Source organism: Balaenoptera musculus, chromosome 4, assembly GCF_009873245.2.
Source record: "Balaenoptera musculus isolate JJ_BM4_2016_0621 chromosome 4, mBalMus1.pri.v3, whole genome shotgun sequence".
NCBI lineage: Eukaryota > Metazoa > Chordata > Mammalia > Artiodactyla > Balaenopteridae > Balaenoptera > Balaenoptera musculus.
Window position 1 is genome coordinate 19052910 of NC_045788.1, and position 13708 is coordinate 19066617.

The window sequence follows — 13708 nt, forward strand, 5'->3', positions numbered from 1 at the left end:
TCATACAACGTCCATTTCTAACTATTCCTCCTTTGCTTACCTCTACCCTAGAAAGTATAAAACTAATTATTCTCTTTCTAACCTTCCTTGCAACTATAGTTGCCCATATAACACAGCTTTGAACAGTAAAATATAAGTAGAAGTCGTGGGAAAGAGCCTTTTCATCAACTGCTTCCATTGGATATGACTGTGATGGTTGGGGCTATGGCAGCCATCTTGCAACTATGAGAGTCAAGCATGAGAACAAAAGTCAATATGCTGAAGATGGTAATTAAAAAAAGAAAAAAAGAAAAAAAAAGCAGAGTCTGGGTTTCCAATGGCATAATCTTGCAGCTAAACCAAGGCCATCAACTGTCACCTCTTTTGGTGTTACAATAAAAATAAACCCCTGTTAACCTATTCTGCTATGTTTAGCCAGTGGGTTCCTAACTGAAACATCTGCAAACAAGAGTTCTGGGTAACATAAGGAGGAAACCTCCAGACTGGACCTGAGGCAGCCACAGCTGTGAAGAGTTAAGTGTGCTGGGGGAGAAACAGTAAAAAGAAAAGCAGCAGGGCCATGGGTTAATAAGATATGTTGATGGTGAAGTATAGCTGGGAGAACAGAAAGGCACAAATAGCAAGAGGTACAGAACAGTGGATTAGACAGTGACAGTGGGTGCTCAGCCCAGGGAAGCTGTGTGGAGGGTGGTATCAGACCCATGACAAAGGACCTGAGGCCACAGGAGGGCCCAGCTGGGAATAGATACACGTCTCCACCGACCTGGGGCTCAGAATGGGGAGCTGAGCCCAGGCTGGGCAGAGAGTGATCCGCATTAGATGAAGAGTCACAGGGGCCAGTTCTAGGAGAGGGTGCTTAGTGAGTGACGCCTTTTCATCACACTAGTTTATCTGACAACTTCATCAGAGGCAGTCAATTTATGAAAAAGGAATTAGTTAAGAAATGATGCCTGAGAACACAGTGAAAGGGGCACACGCTTTGCATTCCACCTGCCTGGCGAGGGTTGAATCTCACCCCTGTCATTTATAACGTGCCCCGTGTGGACTCGAGTGAGGCGCTTAACTTCTCCTGCCTGTTTCATCATCTGTCAAATGAAGATGGGGAGAAGGTAATGTCTACCTTGAAGGGCAGCAGTGAGGCTTACACGGAGGAATAAGCAAAGTATCAACCAGGTGCTGGTCCTCACACGGTCTCTGGTGGTACCGTGAACCCACTAACCCCGGACAGCAGGCACGTCTTCAGCATCCTCATCAGTGTCTGCCCCTCAAATCTGAGGACTCTTCTCTCTCCTCAAAGAGTCTGACTAATGAGACTAGTGCCAGTAAGTCCAGAAGAATCTAAGGAAATCCTCGCAGGGAAGAGGCCTAGGGCTCCAGGTCCTGGCTGGGAGGAGGGACACACCTACCATCTCCTCCTGGGAGGCGATGAGCCTGGTTTGTTCCTGGAGCTGGGCACGAAGGGCAGTGATCTGGCGCTGGGCCTGGATCGCTGCTTTCCTCTGATCCTGAGACAGGGAGGCCTGGAGCCTCTCGTTCTGCTCCTGCAGCTGGTGGCACAGGAAGGTCGGTCAGTCACATGTCTGCAGGGACCTCTGAGTGCCCAGTGCCTGCAGGGCCTGCACCTGTAGGCAAACGCTGGTCGGGGTTTCACCTGAAGCAGGTGGAGTGTCTCCAGACCTGGGCAGGTGGCTTTCTAACAAGACTGACTTCCTTCCCATTTGAGAACATTTCAAGTGGTGCCTGAGGAGAAGTGAGAATTGAATGCAGGTCCCTAAGGTCAGGGCCAAAGGCTCCCTGTCAGGTGTGCCACCCACTGAAGGACAGTCAGGTAAGTTGAGGTCATTCGAAAATCATCAAATGGATGTTTTTAGGTGAAGACAAAAGGTGAAGGAAATGCGGTCTAAGAGCAGAGAGAAAATGACACTATTTATTTTTAAGTAAAACCTCTGATGTAAGAGCAGAGAGAAAATGACACTATTTGTTTATCTTTGCATAAAGAACCTCTAGAAGAATACAAGAAAGCAATAAAAGTGGTCACCTGTGGGGTGGGTGTCGGGGACAGGTAGATGGAAATGGAGCGGAAGTAAGACTTTACTCCATGTACCTTAATAGAGTTCTTCTGCTTTTGGAACAAACTTGAATGCATTTCCCATTTTTAAATGTTTCAAATAAGATAAACCCATCAGATGGGAATTACTGGAACGGGGGGAATCCATCCTGCGCCAGACTCAGATCTAAGCACCTTCACCTTCTGAGCTTTCTGCAGCAGAACCTGGGGCTCCTGTTAACCGGCTTCCTCAACTTGCCTCCTTGTCAGGGACATTTTTAGAGAAGCTGTTTTCTCTGCCCTGAGGCCTGTTGCTCTCTGCCCACTGGTCTCAGTGTCTGAACCCTTCCATTTGAGCTGCCCGTGAACTATCACTGAGGTCCACAGCCACCAGGGTCTCTCCTGGTTGGAGTTTCAAAGGAGGGCCCAAACACAGAATGACCAGGCAGCTCTCTGAGTTTTACAGCACAACCCTCCTTGGAGCACCTTACGGGGTCACTGCAGAGGAAACCACAGAGAAAGGATGTGTTGGATTCAGAAGAGAAGGCCTGGAGGCCCCTGCTCCCTGCCAGGGAAGCTGCCCAGATGGGCGGCCGACCCCTCTGTGTATTGATGGGGGTCAGCAGCCAGGAACAGTATCAGCAAAAAATTATTATCTGCCAACCAGTTCAAGGGGGGGGGGGCTGAAGGATGGGGAGCTGAAGGATGAGAGGAGGTCGTGGGAAACCAGGCTCCCCAAAACGGTCCAGTGAGACCTACCTCTCTCTTCTGAGCTGCATGCTCTTCCTGCAATGCCTTCATTTTTCTCTTCCATTCTGTTTTCTGAAAAAGATTAAATGCTTATCAAGTGGGCCCCTCTAGATATTAAAATATACTATAAAGCTACACGAGTAGTAGAAAAACCAGACAAAGATGGGGAAAAAATAGAATCTTAGTCTGGGGGAAGATGGATTATTGACAAATGGTGTTCAAGCAAGTAGTTAACTGCCTGAAAAAAAACATGAACTTGGATCCTTATTTCATATCTTAAACAAAAATAAATTCTAGGTGGTCAAAGATTTCAACTTAAAACATGTAAGTGACATCAGCAAGATGATGGACCAGGAGGTCCCAGCTCTCAAAACACCCACAGATGAGACCTTTTTATGGGAGCCTGGGAATCCAGCTGAGAGGTCCCAGCACCTCGGTGAAGCAAAAAAAACCCAAGAATAGACACACTGAAGAGGGGAAGAAGAACAGTTTTCACCTCACCCGTGTCACCCCTCACCCAAGGCGGCACAGCTCAGTGCCAAGAGAGACCCCCTCAGCCCACAATCTCTCCCATGGGGACAGTGAGAGCAAGTGAGCACCCAACTGCCCCAGCCTTGAAGGATGCTGCCCAGGACACCCACTTCTGCCTCACCCCACCCAGAACTGAGGGAATCAGAACAGCTGACTCGGCTTTTGGTCCTGGCATACGGATCTCAACACCAGCTTTAGACCCTACTGGCTAGCTTGTGGACAGCGGAAGGTGTGGAGGAGGAAAAGTAAAAGTGTAGACTATTTGTATGCAATCAAAGTTAAGTTGTTTTTGGCTTAAAACAGAGTGCTGTAATTATAAGATGTTTTATATAATCTAATACTAATCACAAAGAAAAAACCTGTAGCAGATATACAAAAGATAAAGAGAAAGGAATCAAAGCATACCATGACAAAAAAATCATCAACTCACAAATGAAGACAGCAAGAGAAAAAGAAAGGGACAAAGTAACTACAGAACAGTCTGAAAACCATTAACAAAATGGCAATAGAAAATCCTTACCTATCAGTTATTACTTTAAATTTAAATGGATTAAATTCTCCAACCAAAAGATCAAAAGTGGCTAAATGGATTTTTAAAAAAAGATCCAACTATATGCTGCGTACAAGAGACTCAGGTTAGCTTTAAGGACACACATAGGCTGAAACTGAAGGGATGAGAGAAGACATTTCATGCAAATGGTAAACAAAAGAAAGCAGGGTACCTATACTTATATCAGACAAAATAACTTTAAGTCAAAAACTGTTACTAGAGACAAAGAAGGTCACTACATATTGATAAAGGGGTCAATTCATCAAGAGGATATAACGACTGTAAATATACAGTCAGCCTTCCATATCCATAGGTTCCACATCTGTGTATTCCACATCCATGGATTTAACCAACCATGGATTGAAAATATTTGGAAAAAAGTTCCAGAAAGTTCCAAAAAGCAAAACTTGAATTTGCCTCTTGCTGGCAACTATTTACATAGCATTTACATTGTATTACAATATTTACAACTAGTTACATAGAATTTACATTGTATTAGGTATTATAAGTAATTAGAAGTAATCTATAGATGATGTAGAGTATATGGGAGGATGTGCAAAACATAAGGGACTTGAGTATCTGAGAATTTTGGTATCCATAGCAGGTCTGGAACCAATCTCCTATGAATGGATACTGAGGGACAACTATATACTCACTCAACATAGGAGCACCTAAATATATAAAGCAAATATTAACAGAACTGAAGGGAGAAATAGACAGTAATACAATAATAGTAGGGGATTTCAATACTCCACTTTCAACAATGGATATATCATCCAGACAGAAAATCAATAAGTAAACAATGGACTTGAACAGCACTATAGACCAAGTGTACTGAACAGACATACATAGAACATCCCGTCCAAGTAGCAGAGTACACATTCTCCTCAAATGCCCAAAGAACATTCCCCAGGACAGATCACACATTAGCCCACAAAACAAGTCTTGCCAACTTAAGCTTGAAATCATATCAAGTTAATCTTTTCCAACCACAATGCTATGAAACTAGAAATCAATAATAGGAGAGAAACAGGATAACTTACAAATGTGTAGATATCAAACAACACATTCCTGAACAAAGAAGAAATCAAAAGAGAAACAAAAAAATAACTTGTGACAAACAAAAATGGAAACACAACATACCAAAACTTCTGGGATGCAGCAAAAGCAGTTCTACAAGGGAAGTTTACTGTCATAAAATTTTACATTAAGAAAAAGGAAAGATCTCAAATAAATAACCTAACTTTATACCCCAAGGACCTAGAAAAAGAAGAATAAACTAAACCCAAAGTTAGCAAAAGGCAGGAAGTAATAAAGAGTAGATCAGACATAAATGAAATAGAGAATAGAAAAACAATAGACACGATCAACAAAAGTAAGAGTTAGTTTTTGAAAAGATAAACAAAATTGACAAATCCTTGGCTAGATTAAGAAAAAAAGAGAGGTCTCAAACATATAGCATCAGAAATAGAAGAGGAGACACTACAACTGTTATCACAGAAATGCAAAGGATTACAAGAGATGTCTATAAACAGTTACACACCAATAAATTGGATAACCTAGAAAAAATAGACAAGTTCCTAGAAACATACAACCAACCAAGACTGAATCATAAAAAAATAGAAAATCTGAACAGACCAATAATGACTAGGGAGATTGAATCTGTGGTCAAAAATCTCCCAACAAAGAAAATCCCAGAACTGGATGGCTTCACTGGTGAATTCTACCAAATGTTTAAAGAATTAATGCAAATTCTTCTCAAATTCTTCCCAAAAATTGAAGAGGAAGAAACTTCCAAACACATTTTATGAGGCCAGTATTACCCTTGTCAAATGCCAGAGAAGGACACTACAAGAAAAAAAATTATAGGCCAATATCCTTAATGAACATAGACGCAAAAATACTCAACAAAATACAAGCACATTAAAAGGATCATACAACATGATCAAGTAGGATTCATCCCCAGGATACAAGAATGGTTCAACATACACAAATCAATACATGTGATACACTACATTAACAAAATAAAGGATAAAATTATATGATCATTTCAATAGATATAGAAAAATCATTTGACAAAATTCAATATCCTTTTATGATAAAAAAAAAAACTCTCATCAAAGTGTATATAGAAGGAATATACCTCAACATAATAAAGGCCATATATATGACAAGCCCAGAGGTAGCATCATACTCAACAGTGAAAAGCTGAACACTTTTCCTCCAAGATCAGGAACAAGACAAGAATGTTCACTCTCACCATTCTTATTCAACATGGTACTGGAAGTCCTAGCCAGAGCACTGAGACAAGAAAAAGAAATAAAAGGCATCCAAATTGGAAAGGAAGAGGTAAAATTATCTGTTTGCAGATGAGATGACCGATGACCTTACAAATGGAAAATCCTAAAGACTCCACAAAATAAAAAACAAAACTGTTAGAATAAAGAAATTCATTAAAGTTGCAGGATACAAAATCAGCATGCAAAAATCAGTTGTATTTCTCTACACTAAAAACAAACTACCCAAAAAAGAAATTAAGAAAACTATCCCATTTACAATAGCATCAAAATCAGTTAAATATAGGAATAAATTTATTCAAGGAGGTGAAAGAGCTATACAGTGAAAACTATAAAACGTCAATGAAATAAACTGTAGAAGACAAATAAATGAAAAGATATCCCATGCTCATGGATTGGAAGAATATTGTTAAAATACCCATACTACCCAAAACAATTTACATATTCAAAGCAATCCGTATCAAAATTTTAATGTCATTTTTCACAGAAATAGAAAAAAAATCCTAAAATTCATGTGGAACCACAAAAGACCCCAAATAGCCAAACCAATCTTGAGCAAGAAGACAAACTAGAGGCATCACTTCCTGATTTCAAATTATATTACAAAGCTACAGTAATTAAAACAGTATGGTACTGGCATAAAAACAGACACACAGACCAATGGAACAGAATACGAAATCCAAAATTAAACCCACATATGTATGGTCAACAAATCTTCAACAAGGGCACCCAGAATACAAAATAGGAAAAGAATAGTCTCTTCAGTAAATGGTGATGGGGAAAATGGATATCCACCTGCAAAAGAATGAAATTGGACCGATATCTTACACCATACACAAAAGCCAACTCAAAATGGATTAAAGACTTAAATATAAGACCTGAAACCCTAAAACTCCGAGAAGAAAACAGGGACATTGATCTTGTCAACGATTTTTGGATGTGATACCAAAAGCACAGGCAACAAAAGCAAAAATAAACAAATGGGACTACATCAAACTAAAGTTTCTTTACAGCAAAGGAAACCATCAACTGATGAAAAGATGACCTATGAAATGGGAGAAAATAATTGCAAACCATGTATCTCATAAGGAGTTAATATCCAAAATACAAGGAACTCATATAACTCAATAGCAAAAACCAATCCAATTAAAAATGGACAAAGGACTTGAATAGACATTTCTCCAAAGGAGACCTACAAATAGTCAACAGGCATATGAAAATGTGCTCAACATCATTATTCAGCAGAAAAATGCAAATCAAACCACAATGAGATTATCACCTCATACCTGTCAGAATGGCTATTATTTTTAAAAGTAACAAAAGATAACAAGTGTTGGCAAGGATGTGGAGAGAAGGAAACATTTTACACTGTTGGTGGGAATGTAAATTGGTACAGTCATTATGGATAAACAGTATGGAGGCTTCTCAAAAAAATTAAAAAACGAGAGAGTTACTCATTTTCCCAGGGGAATCTCCCATGTGTCCATGAGGTATACATGTTAATAAACTTGTTTGTTTTCCTCTTATTAAAAAAATTAAAAACAGAACTACCATATAATCCAGCAATCCCACTTCTTGATTTTGATTCAAAGGAATTGAAATCAGGATCTCAAAGAAATACTCACACTCCCATGTTCATTGCAGCATTATTCACAATAGCCAAAATATGGCTACACTTACCCCCAAATTCAATGAGTTATATACATTAAATATGCACAGCTTTTTACATGTGAATCGTACCTCAATAAAGTGACATGTATGAATGAGTGAACGGATGAATGAATGAGCAAATAAACTAACAAAAAGAAAACACAGGAATATTTTCTTTTTCTCTTTTTGGCCACACTGCACAGCTTGCGGGATATTAGTTGCCTGACTAGGGATCGAACCCCGGACCCTGCCAGTGGAAGCATGGAATCCTAATCACTGTACAGCCAGGGAATTCCCATGATTATTTTCTTTTTAAATCTCAGAGTAGCCATAAACAAAAGACTGATAATCTGATCATTTTGACCACATAAACATTATTAATTTTGTATGGTCAAGACCATGATAAACAAAGTTTAAGGATGACTAGGAAACAGGGGAAAATAGCCACAACAAGAGCAACAAAGGGTTGGTTAATTTCCATACGTTATACAAACTCACAAACTGGTAAGGAAATCAACAGAAAAAATAGGCAAAGGATGTGAAAGAGTTCATAGAAAAAGAATGGCTTTTTTAAATGTGAAACTTGAAACATCAAGCAGTGGAAACGCTTTACCTCTGCTAGTTAAATGTTAAGCTCTTCTTAACAGCCTTGGAGAGCAGAAGCAGGACAACATGATTGAACGACTGTGCCAACTGCCCTTCCTTACCATGGAACTATCAGTGATACAGACCATATGTAACTGGACTGATGTAAGGTTCATCCAGTGGAGGCCAGGCCACCCCCTCCCAGCCCATGAGAGCAGATTGTGCATAAGTCTTCCCAGTTCCATATCCAGTGACCTCACATTAGCAGCATGAAATCAGCCATGGTGGGAATATTTACACCACAGAAAATGGCAAATGCTACAAATCAAAGCTTTTTTAGTTCCAGACAACCGGTTGTTAAGTATTTAACATCACACCATTAGACCCATGCCAAATATCTTCAAAGCCAGAAGACTGTCACACTTTCTAAGAATTGTTTTCAACTGGGTTGGAATCAAAATGAGGGCAAGGGCATCCAGTAAGATACACGGCTGAATGCATTTTGAAAAAAAATCCCAGGCAAATCTGACATTGCACACAGGTATGTCACCAGCTGCACCTGAGAACCCTAAGAACCCTACTCTATGCTTTCATGAATTGGCAGAAGGTCTGAAAATATAGAACTTTGATGTCTTTCAACTTCCCTAAAACCATAGAGCAAAACCGACAAACTCTGTTGGAAGACAGCACGGTTCTCGCCTGGCTCTGGGAAGAAAGGCACGGGGCATCGGCTCACCTGAATCTCCATCTTCTCCTTCAGGTCCCGGAGCTCCTGAGCCTGCCTGAGTCGTTCCTCGGGCTCCTCATCCTGCAGGGACCCGAGGTTGGACTTCAACACCTTGTGGGACTGCAGTGCCTGCAGTTTCTGAAAAGACCAGGGTGCAGTTTCATTCAGATGAAGATTTAATCATGATGTTGTCTTTTATACCCGGAGCGGTGTCAGAAGGGCACACCTAACCCCAACCACAAAGCCCCAACCTGAACTCACTAGGTATCTGCATGCCTGCAAACATTCACACAAGTGCACACTCCCCTTCACTAGTGTTCTCCTGAGAGCTCAGCCCTTGCGCAGGAGAAGCAAATTCCCATGGAAGAACAGAATTTAAGACTGTCATTTCCATTGCGCTGAAATTCTGCTGTGCTTCAAACCCGGAACTTGCCTGACAGCTTTCCCATTTCTTCCTCAGTCTCGAATGGGCTGAAGAGAATCAGACTATCTGAGCCTGGAGGAGGGTCTCAGGCACTCCAGACCACTCCCTGAGGACTCCTGCCCCTCTTCCCACAAAGAAAAATCCTGGCTGTCACCAAGAAGGCCTGGCTTTTCACAGCTTGCAGTCATGTCACCAATGCCTAGTGCTTCCCAAGCTAATAGTGTATGGTGTGAAGGAAAAGGCATGGAAAAGTGGATCAAAGACAAGGTGCCCTTCCACCCCCCTATGGTTATATTTTTAAATATATCACTATTGCAGTGACAAAAGCAATTATCTCCATCTCTATTACTATATCAAACACATAAGCCCTATTAAAGCTTTAGAGAACAGTTAAGTCCCTGAGTTTAACTTCTCACTCTTGCTAATCTTTAACTCTTCTCAATTCCTGCTAAAGCAATATTGGGTCCAAGTGTTAACCATTTCTAAACCCCTTGAATATTTTTGTAGAGTCAAATGCTTTATCAGATGTATGCACAATTTTCGGCCCCTAATGTGTCACTTCTGTCTTCACACTGCTGCTTATGACACACCAGAGAGCTGGCTTTCTTGGCATCACAAACCTTCATGGTGTTTTCCTTTCAACTGGGGTAAAGTGGACTTACAGTGTTTTTCACAATCACTCTAAATGGAATCTTGTCTGTTTCCCCATCCCCCAGAATTTTTAAAAAATAAATCAAGATAATTATCCAACTACACTGAGAATTTTGTATCCAGTTTGGTTCCTATACTTTAATAAAAGTGAAATAATAAAATGTCAGGTGAGAGGAGATGGGGGGGGGAGACACACAAACACAAAAATACAACAGAAGCCGTCCTATAGGGGAAAGGCAAAAAAAAAAAAAAAAAAGGATGTTCCAGTTTAGGACAGTGTGATCCAAGTTAAAAGGAAACCATGGATGGTAGTAAGAATTATGTCCTCATTTACCACAACCCAGAATTTCCTAACCAAAAGTAACCTTTTGATTTTTGAAGACACAGTTTATGAACAACAACTCCAAATTCAAATCAATACCTAGGTATCTAACGTGTCTAGTCAGCGAGCACCATGTCAGTGGAAGCATGGGAGTCAGGGAGGTTCAGATGAGCTCAGAGAGGATGGGTGTGGAGCTGGGGGTTAGGAGTGTGGCGTCCACATGGCGGAGCAGCATCTCGTCCTCCACAGATCATCCCTGTCCACCCTGGGGGAACATTTAGGAATGGGAGGACCTGGGTCGCTATCGATACACACACACACACACACACACACACGCAGAGCTCTCACTGCACTCCCACCGGCCTCCATCCTCGGCTTTCCGTCTCAGATTGAGACCACCAAGGCTCCACACATATCCTACAACAATCCCCTTCCAGAAAAGTTGTCTAGGTGTTTCTTTAGGCAAAACACGCAATGATCATGAGAAACACTATTACACAATTCATTTTCAAATCAAGAAAAGAGTCTCCTTGATGTGCAGAGGACCAACAAGAGCTAAATACATCCTGAAAATACTTCTCCTCAAACATTGTCCCTGATACAGTTTTAGTTATACAGGTTTATATGGGAAGATACAGTCCATGGATAACTTCAATAAGGTTTTCTTGAATAAACTTAATAATATATCCAGTAGAAGAGCAGGGGCTTTGAAGTTTAAGGAGCTGGGTTCAAATCCCAGCTCTACCTCTTAACAGCTGTGTGACCTTAGGCAAGTTATGTGACCTCAGTGTCTTTGTCTGTAAAGGAGGAATGATAATAGCTTTTTTTTAAAAAATAAAAAAAAACTTTATTATTATTTTTTTTTACTTTTTGGCCACACTGTGCAGCACGTGGGATCTTCATTCCCTGACCAGGGATCCCTGCGGTGAAAGCGTGGAGCCCTAACCACTGGACTGCCAGGGAATTCCCTAAAAAAAGAACTTTCATAAAGAAATTAATAAACTAATGACACACCTACCTTTAGAATGTTATAGTTGTTTGGTTGTTATGAGGATTAAAAGTTAGTGTATATAAAGTACTCTGCACAGGGGCTAGAAAAGTTTCAGTAAATGTTAGCTATTATGTGTGACCTCCACAGACCCCAACAGAGAGCCTGGCCTGTAGCCAGGGCTCAGCAAGTACTTGTTAGAAGAAAAATGCATTCATTTACATTTTGCCTCATTTCTTGTGCAGTGATGAAAGCCCTTTGCAAAAATAAGGATAATATCTCAGGAGCTCTTGCTATATGCCAGATAATGTTAAGTGCTGTCTATGTGTTAATTTAATCCTTTCAGAAACCTATCCTACAGAAAAGAAACTGAGGCACAGGAAAGTTAGGTAACTCGCCTAAGATCACACAGCCGGTATGTGATGGAGCAGGGATTCAATCCTGGGCACTGGCCTCTAGTATCTGGCCTCACAGTGTATTACCCACCCCCAATGGCAGATGACAGAGAACTAGTACACACAAAGAAATGAATTTTGAGAACAAATAAGCAGGTTTACAACTAAAGAACTCTGAGAAGCCTTTTAGGTTGGGTACCTCTTCTAGCGTAGAGTTCTGGTTGGCAACACTTTTAAATTCATCCCAAAATAATTTTTTGAGCTTGTCTATTTCCCCGTAGAGCTTGGCCTGCTCTTTTTCTTTCCATTCATCAAATTCTTTCTTAGCTTCTGCTTCCCTCTGGCGAGTGATCTCTGCTTCCTACAAAGAAAAGCAAGAACAAGAGAATCATTAATTCCACATTATGACAAATATTTACCGACAAACTGCTAGGGCTCCTTGTCCGTGCAAGCCACTATGGAGACCCAAAGACCATTCATCCCCCAGTCCCCACTGTTGGGACCGGGAGTGGGATTAGTCTTATCTGAACCGTAAAGGCCCTTGAGGATGGGGATCACGTCTTTTCTCTCTTTATATTCCTCACAATGCCTGGCATAGTTGGTGCTCAGTAAATGCATGCTGAGGGAAGGAGTGATGAATGAATAAATGCCAGAAGGAGTGAGGCAAGTTTATGCATTTTCGTTCTACAAATATTTACTGAGTACCTCCTCTGGGCTGCCTTTGGGAGCTTATCCAGTCTTTGTCCTCAAAAAGCTAACAGTTTATTGTAAGAAGTTAAAATTCAGGTTCAAATGCTCTCAGAGGGTGCTAATGCAAGAAGCTGCAGCTCTCTTTTGGCCATACAGGTCTGACCAAGTAATTGAATTTTCCTTGCCAAACTACCTAAAATCATTTAGCACATCCAGGAAGACGCCATCCTAGCTCTGACTCCCGCTCTATGAAAGAGCCAGAATTTTGGCCCTGTGGGATGCGAGTGCATCATGGGTCTCTCGGCTAGTCCGTGACCAAGCCCCCTGCCGTTTCCTCTCCACGCCCACCTGAAGCTGCCGCTGCCTCTCCGCCGCCCTCTGCGCTTCCAGCTCCCTTTGGGTCCACTTCAGCTTGGCCCACAGCTCTTCCAACACCTCCTCCACTGGCTGCTCCTGCTTCTTCTGCTTTCCTGTGGGGTCCACTCAAAGAGAGGGTGACGGCGTAAGTCAAAGTCAGTGGAATGTATACCGTCACACCTCAGTCTCAGTTCAGCTTTGCCACTTACATTGTACACTGACTTTGGGCAAATGACAGAACCTCCCTGACCCTCTGTTTCTCCAAACTGGAAAATGGACATAGTAATAGCACCTAACCCAGAGAGTTATTGTGAGGATGAAATGTGATAATGCAAAGGGCTTAGCGTAGTGCCTGGCAGGACAGCTCAATCCATGTGAACTATTGTTGTCATTTAAAATAACTATTTTGACAGTACTAACACATGGCAATGTGAATGCAAAATCAGCAGAGTAACAGAAGCAGAGTACCAAATAGTGTGTACACACTGATTATTAATACAAAGAACGTATCTACATATCCTGACAGCAATCAGAGGGGAATTTAAAATAGTGATAATAATTGTAGTTTTAAGTTCACTCTTTTCAGGAATATAGTGTAGTTTAAATGTGTGGTTTTAAATTTCCAATGAAAAAAAGGCAGCATGCATTATGAAGAAATCTTGAATTACAGAAGAATATTCTAACTAAATCACATACTGATAAACTAAGAATTAAGGGTTAATGAAAAAGACACCAATTGTACTT

The 13708-nt window shown here is 41.1% G+C and overlaps 1 protein-coding gene across 12 annotated transcripts in view; it reads right to left on the reverse strand.

Moving 5' to 3' along the window:
- Positions 1–13708, reverse strand: part of DZIP1L (DAZ interacting zinc finger protein 1 like) — a 46142-nt gene that overhangs the window by 14616 nt on the left and 17818 nt on the right. For 9 of the 12 annotated variants that reach the window (XM_036851307.1, XM_036851304.1, XM_036851306.1 and 6 more), the window contains 5 exons: positions 12956–13089; positions 12117–12278; positions 9147–9275; positions 2807–2869; positions 1407–1547 (listed from right to left, as the gene is read on the reverse strand). In XM_036851307.1, coding sequence (XP_036707202.1) covers positions 1407–1547; positions 2807–2869; positions 9147–9275; positions 12117–12278; positions 12956–13089 — 629 coding nt within the window. The remainder of the gene's footprint in view (positions 1–1406; positions 1548–2806; positions 2870–9146; positions 9276–12116; positions 12279–12955; positions 13090–13708) is intronic. The other 3 variants (XM_036851302.1, XM_036851301.1, XM_036851310.1) reach the window with 2 other exon arrangements.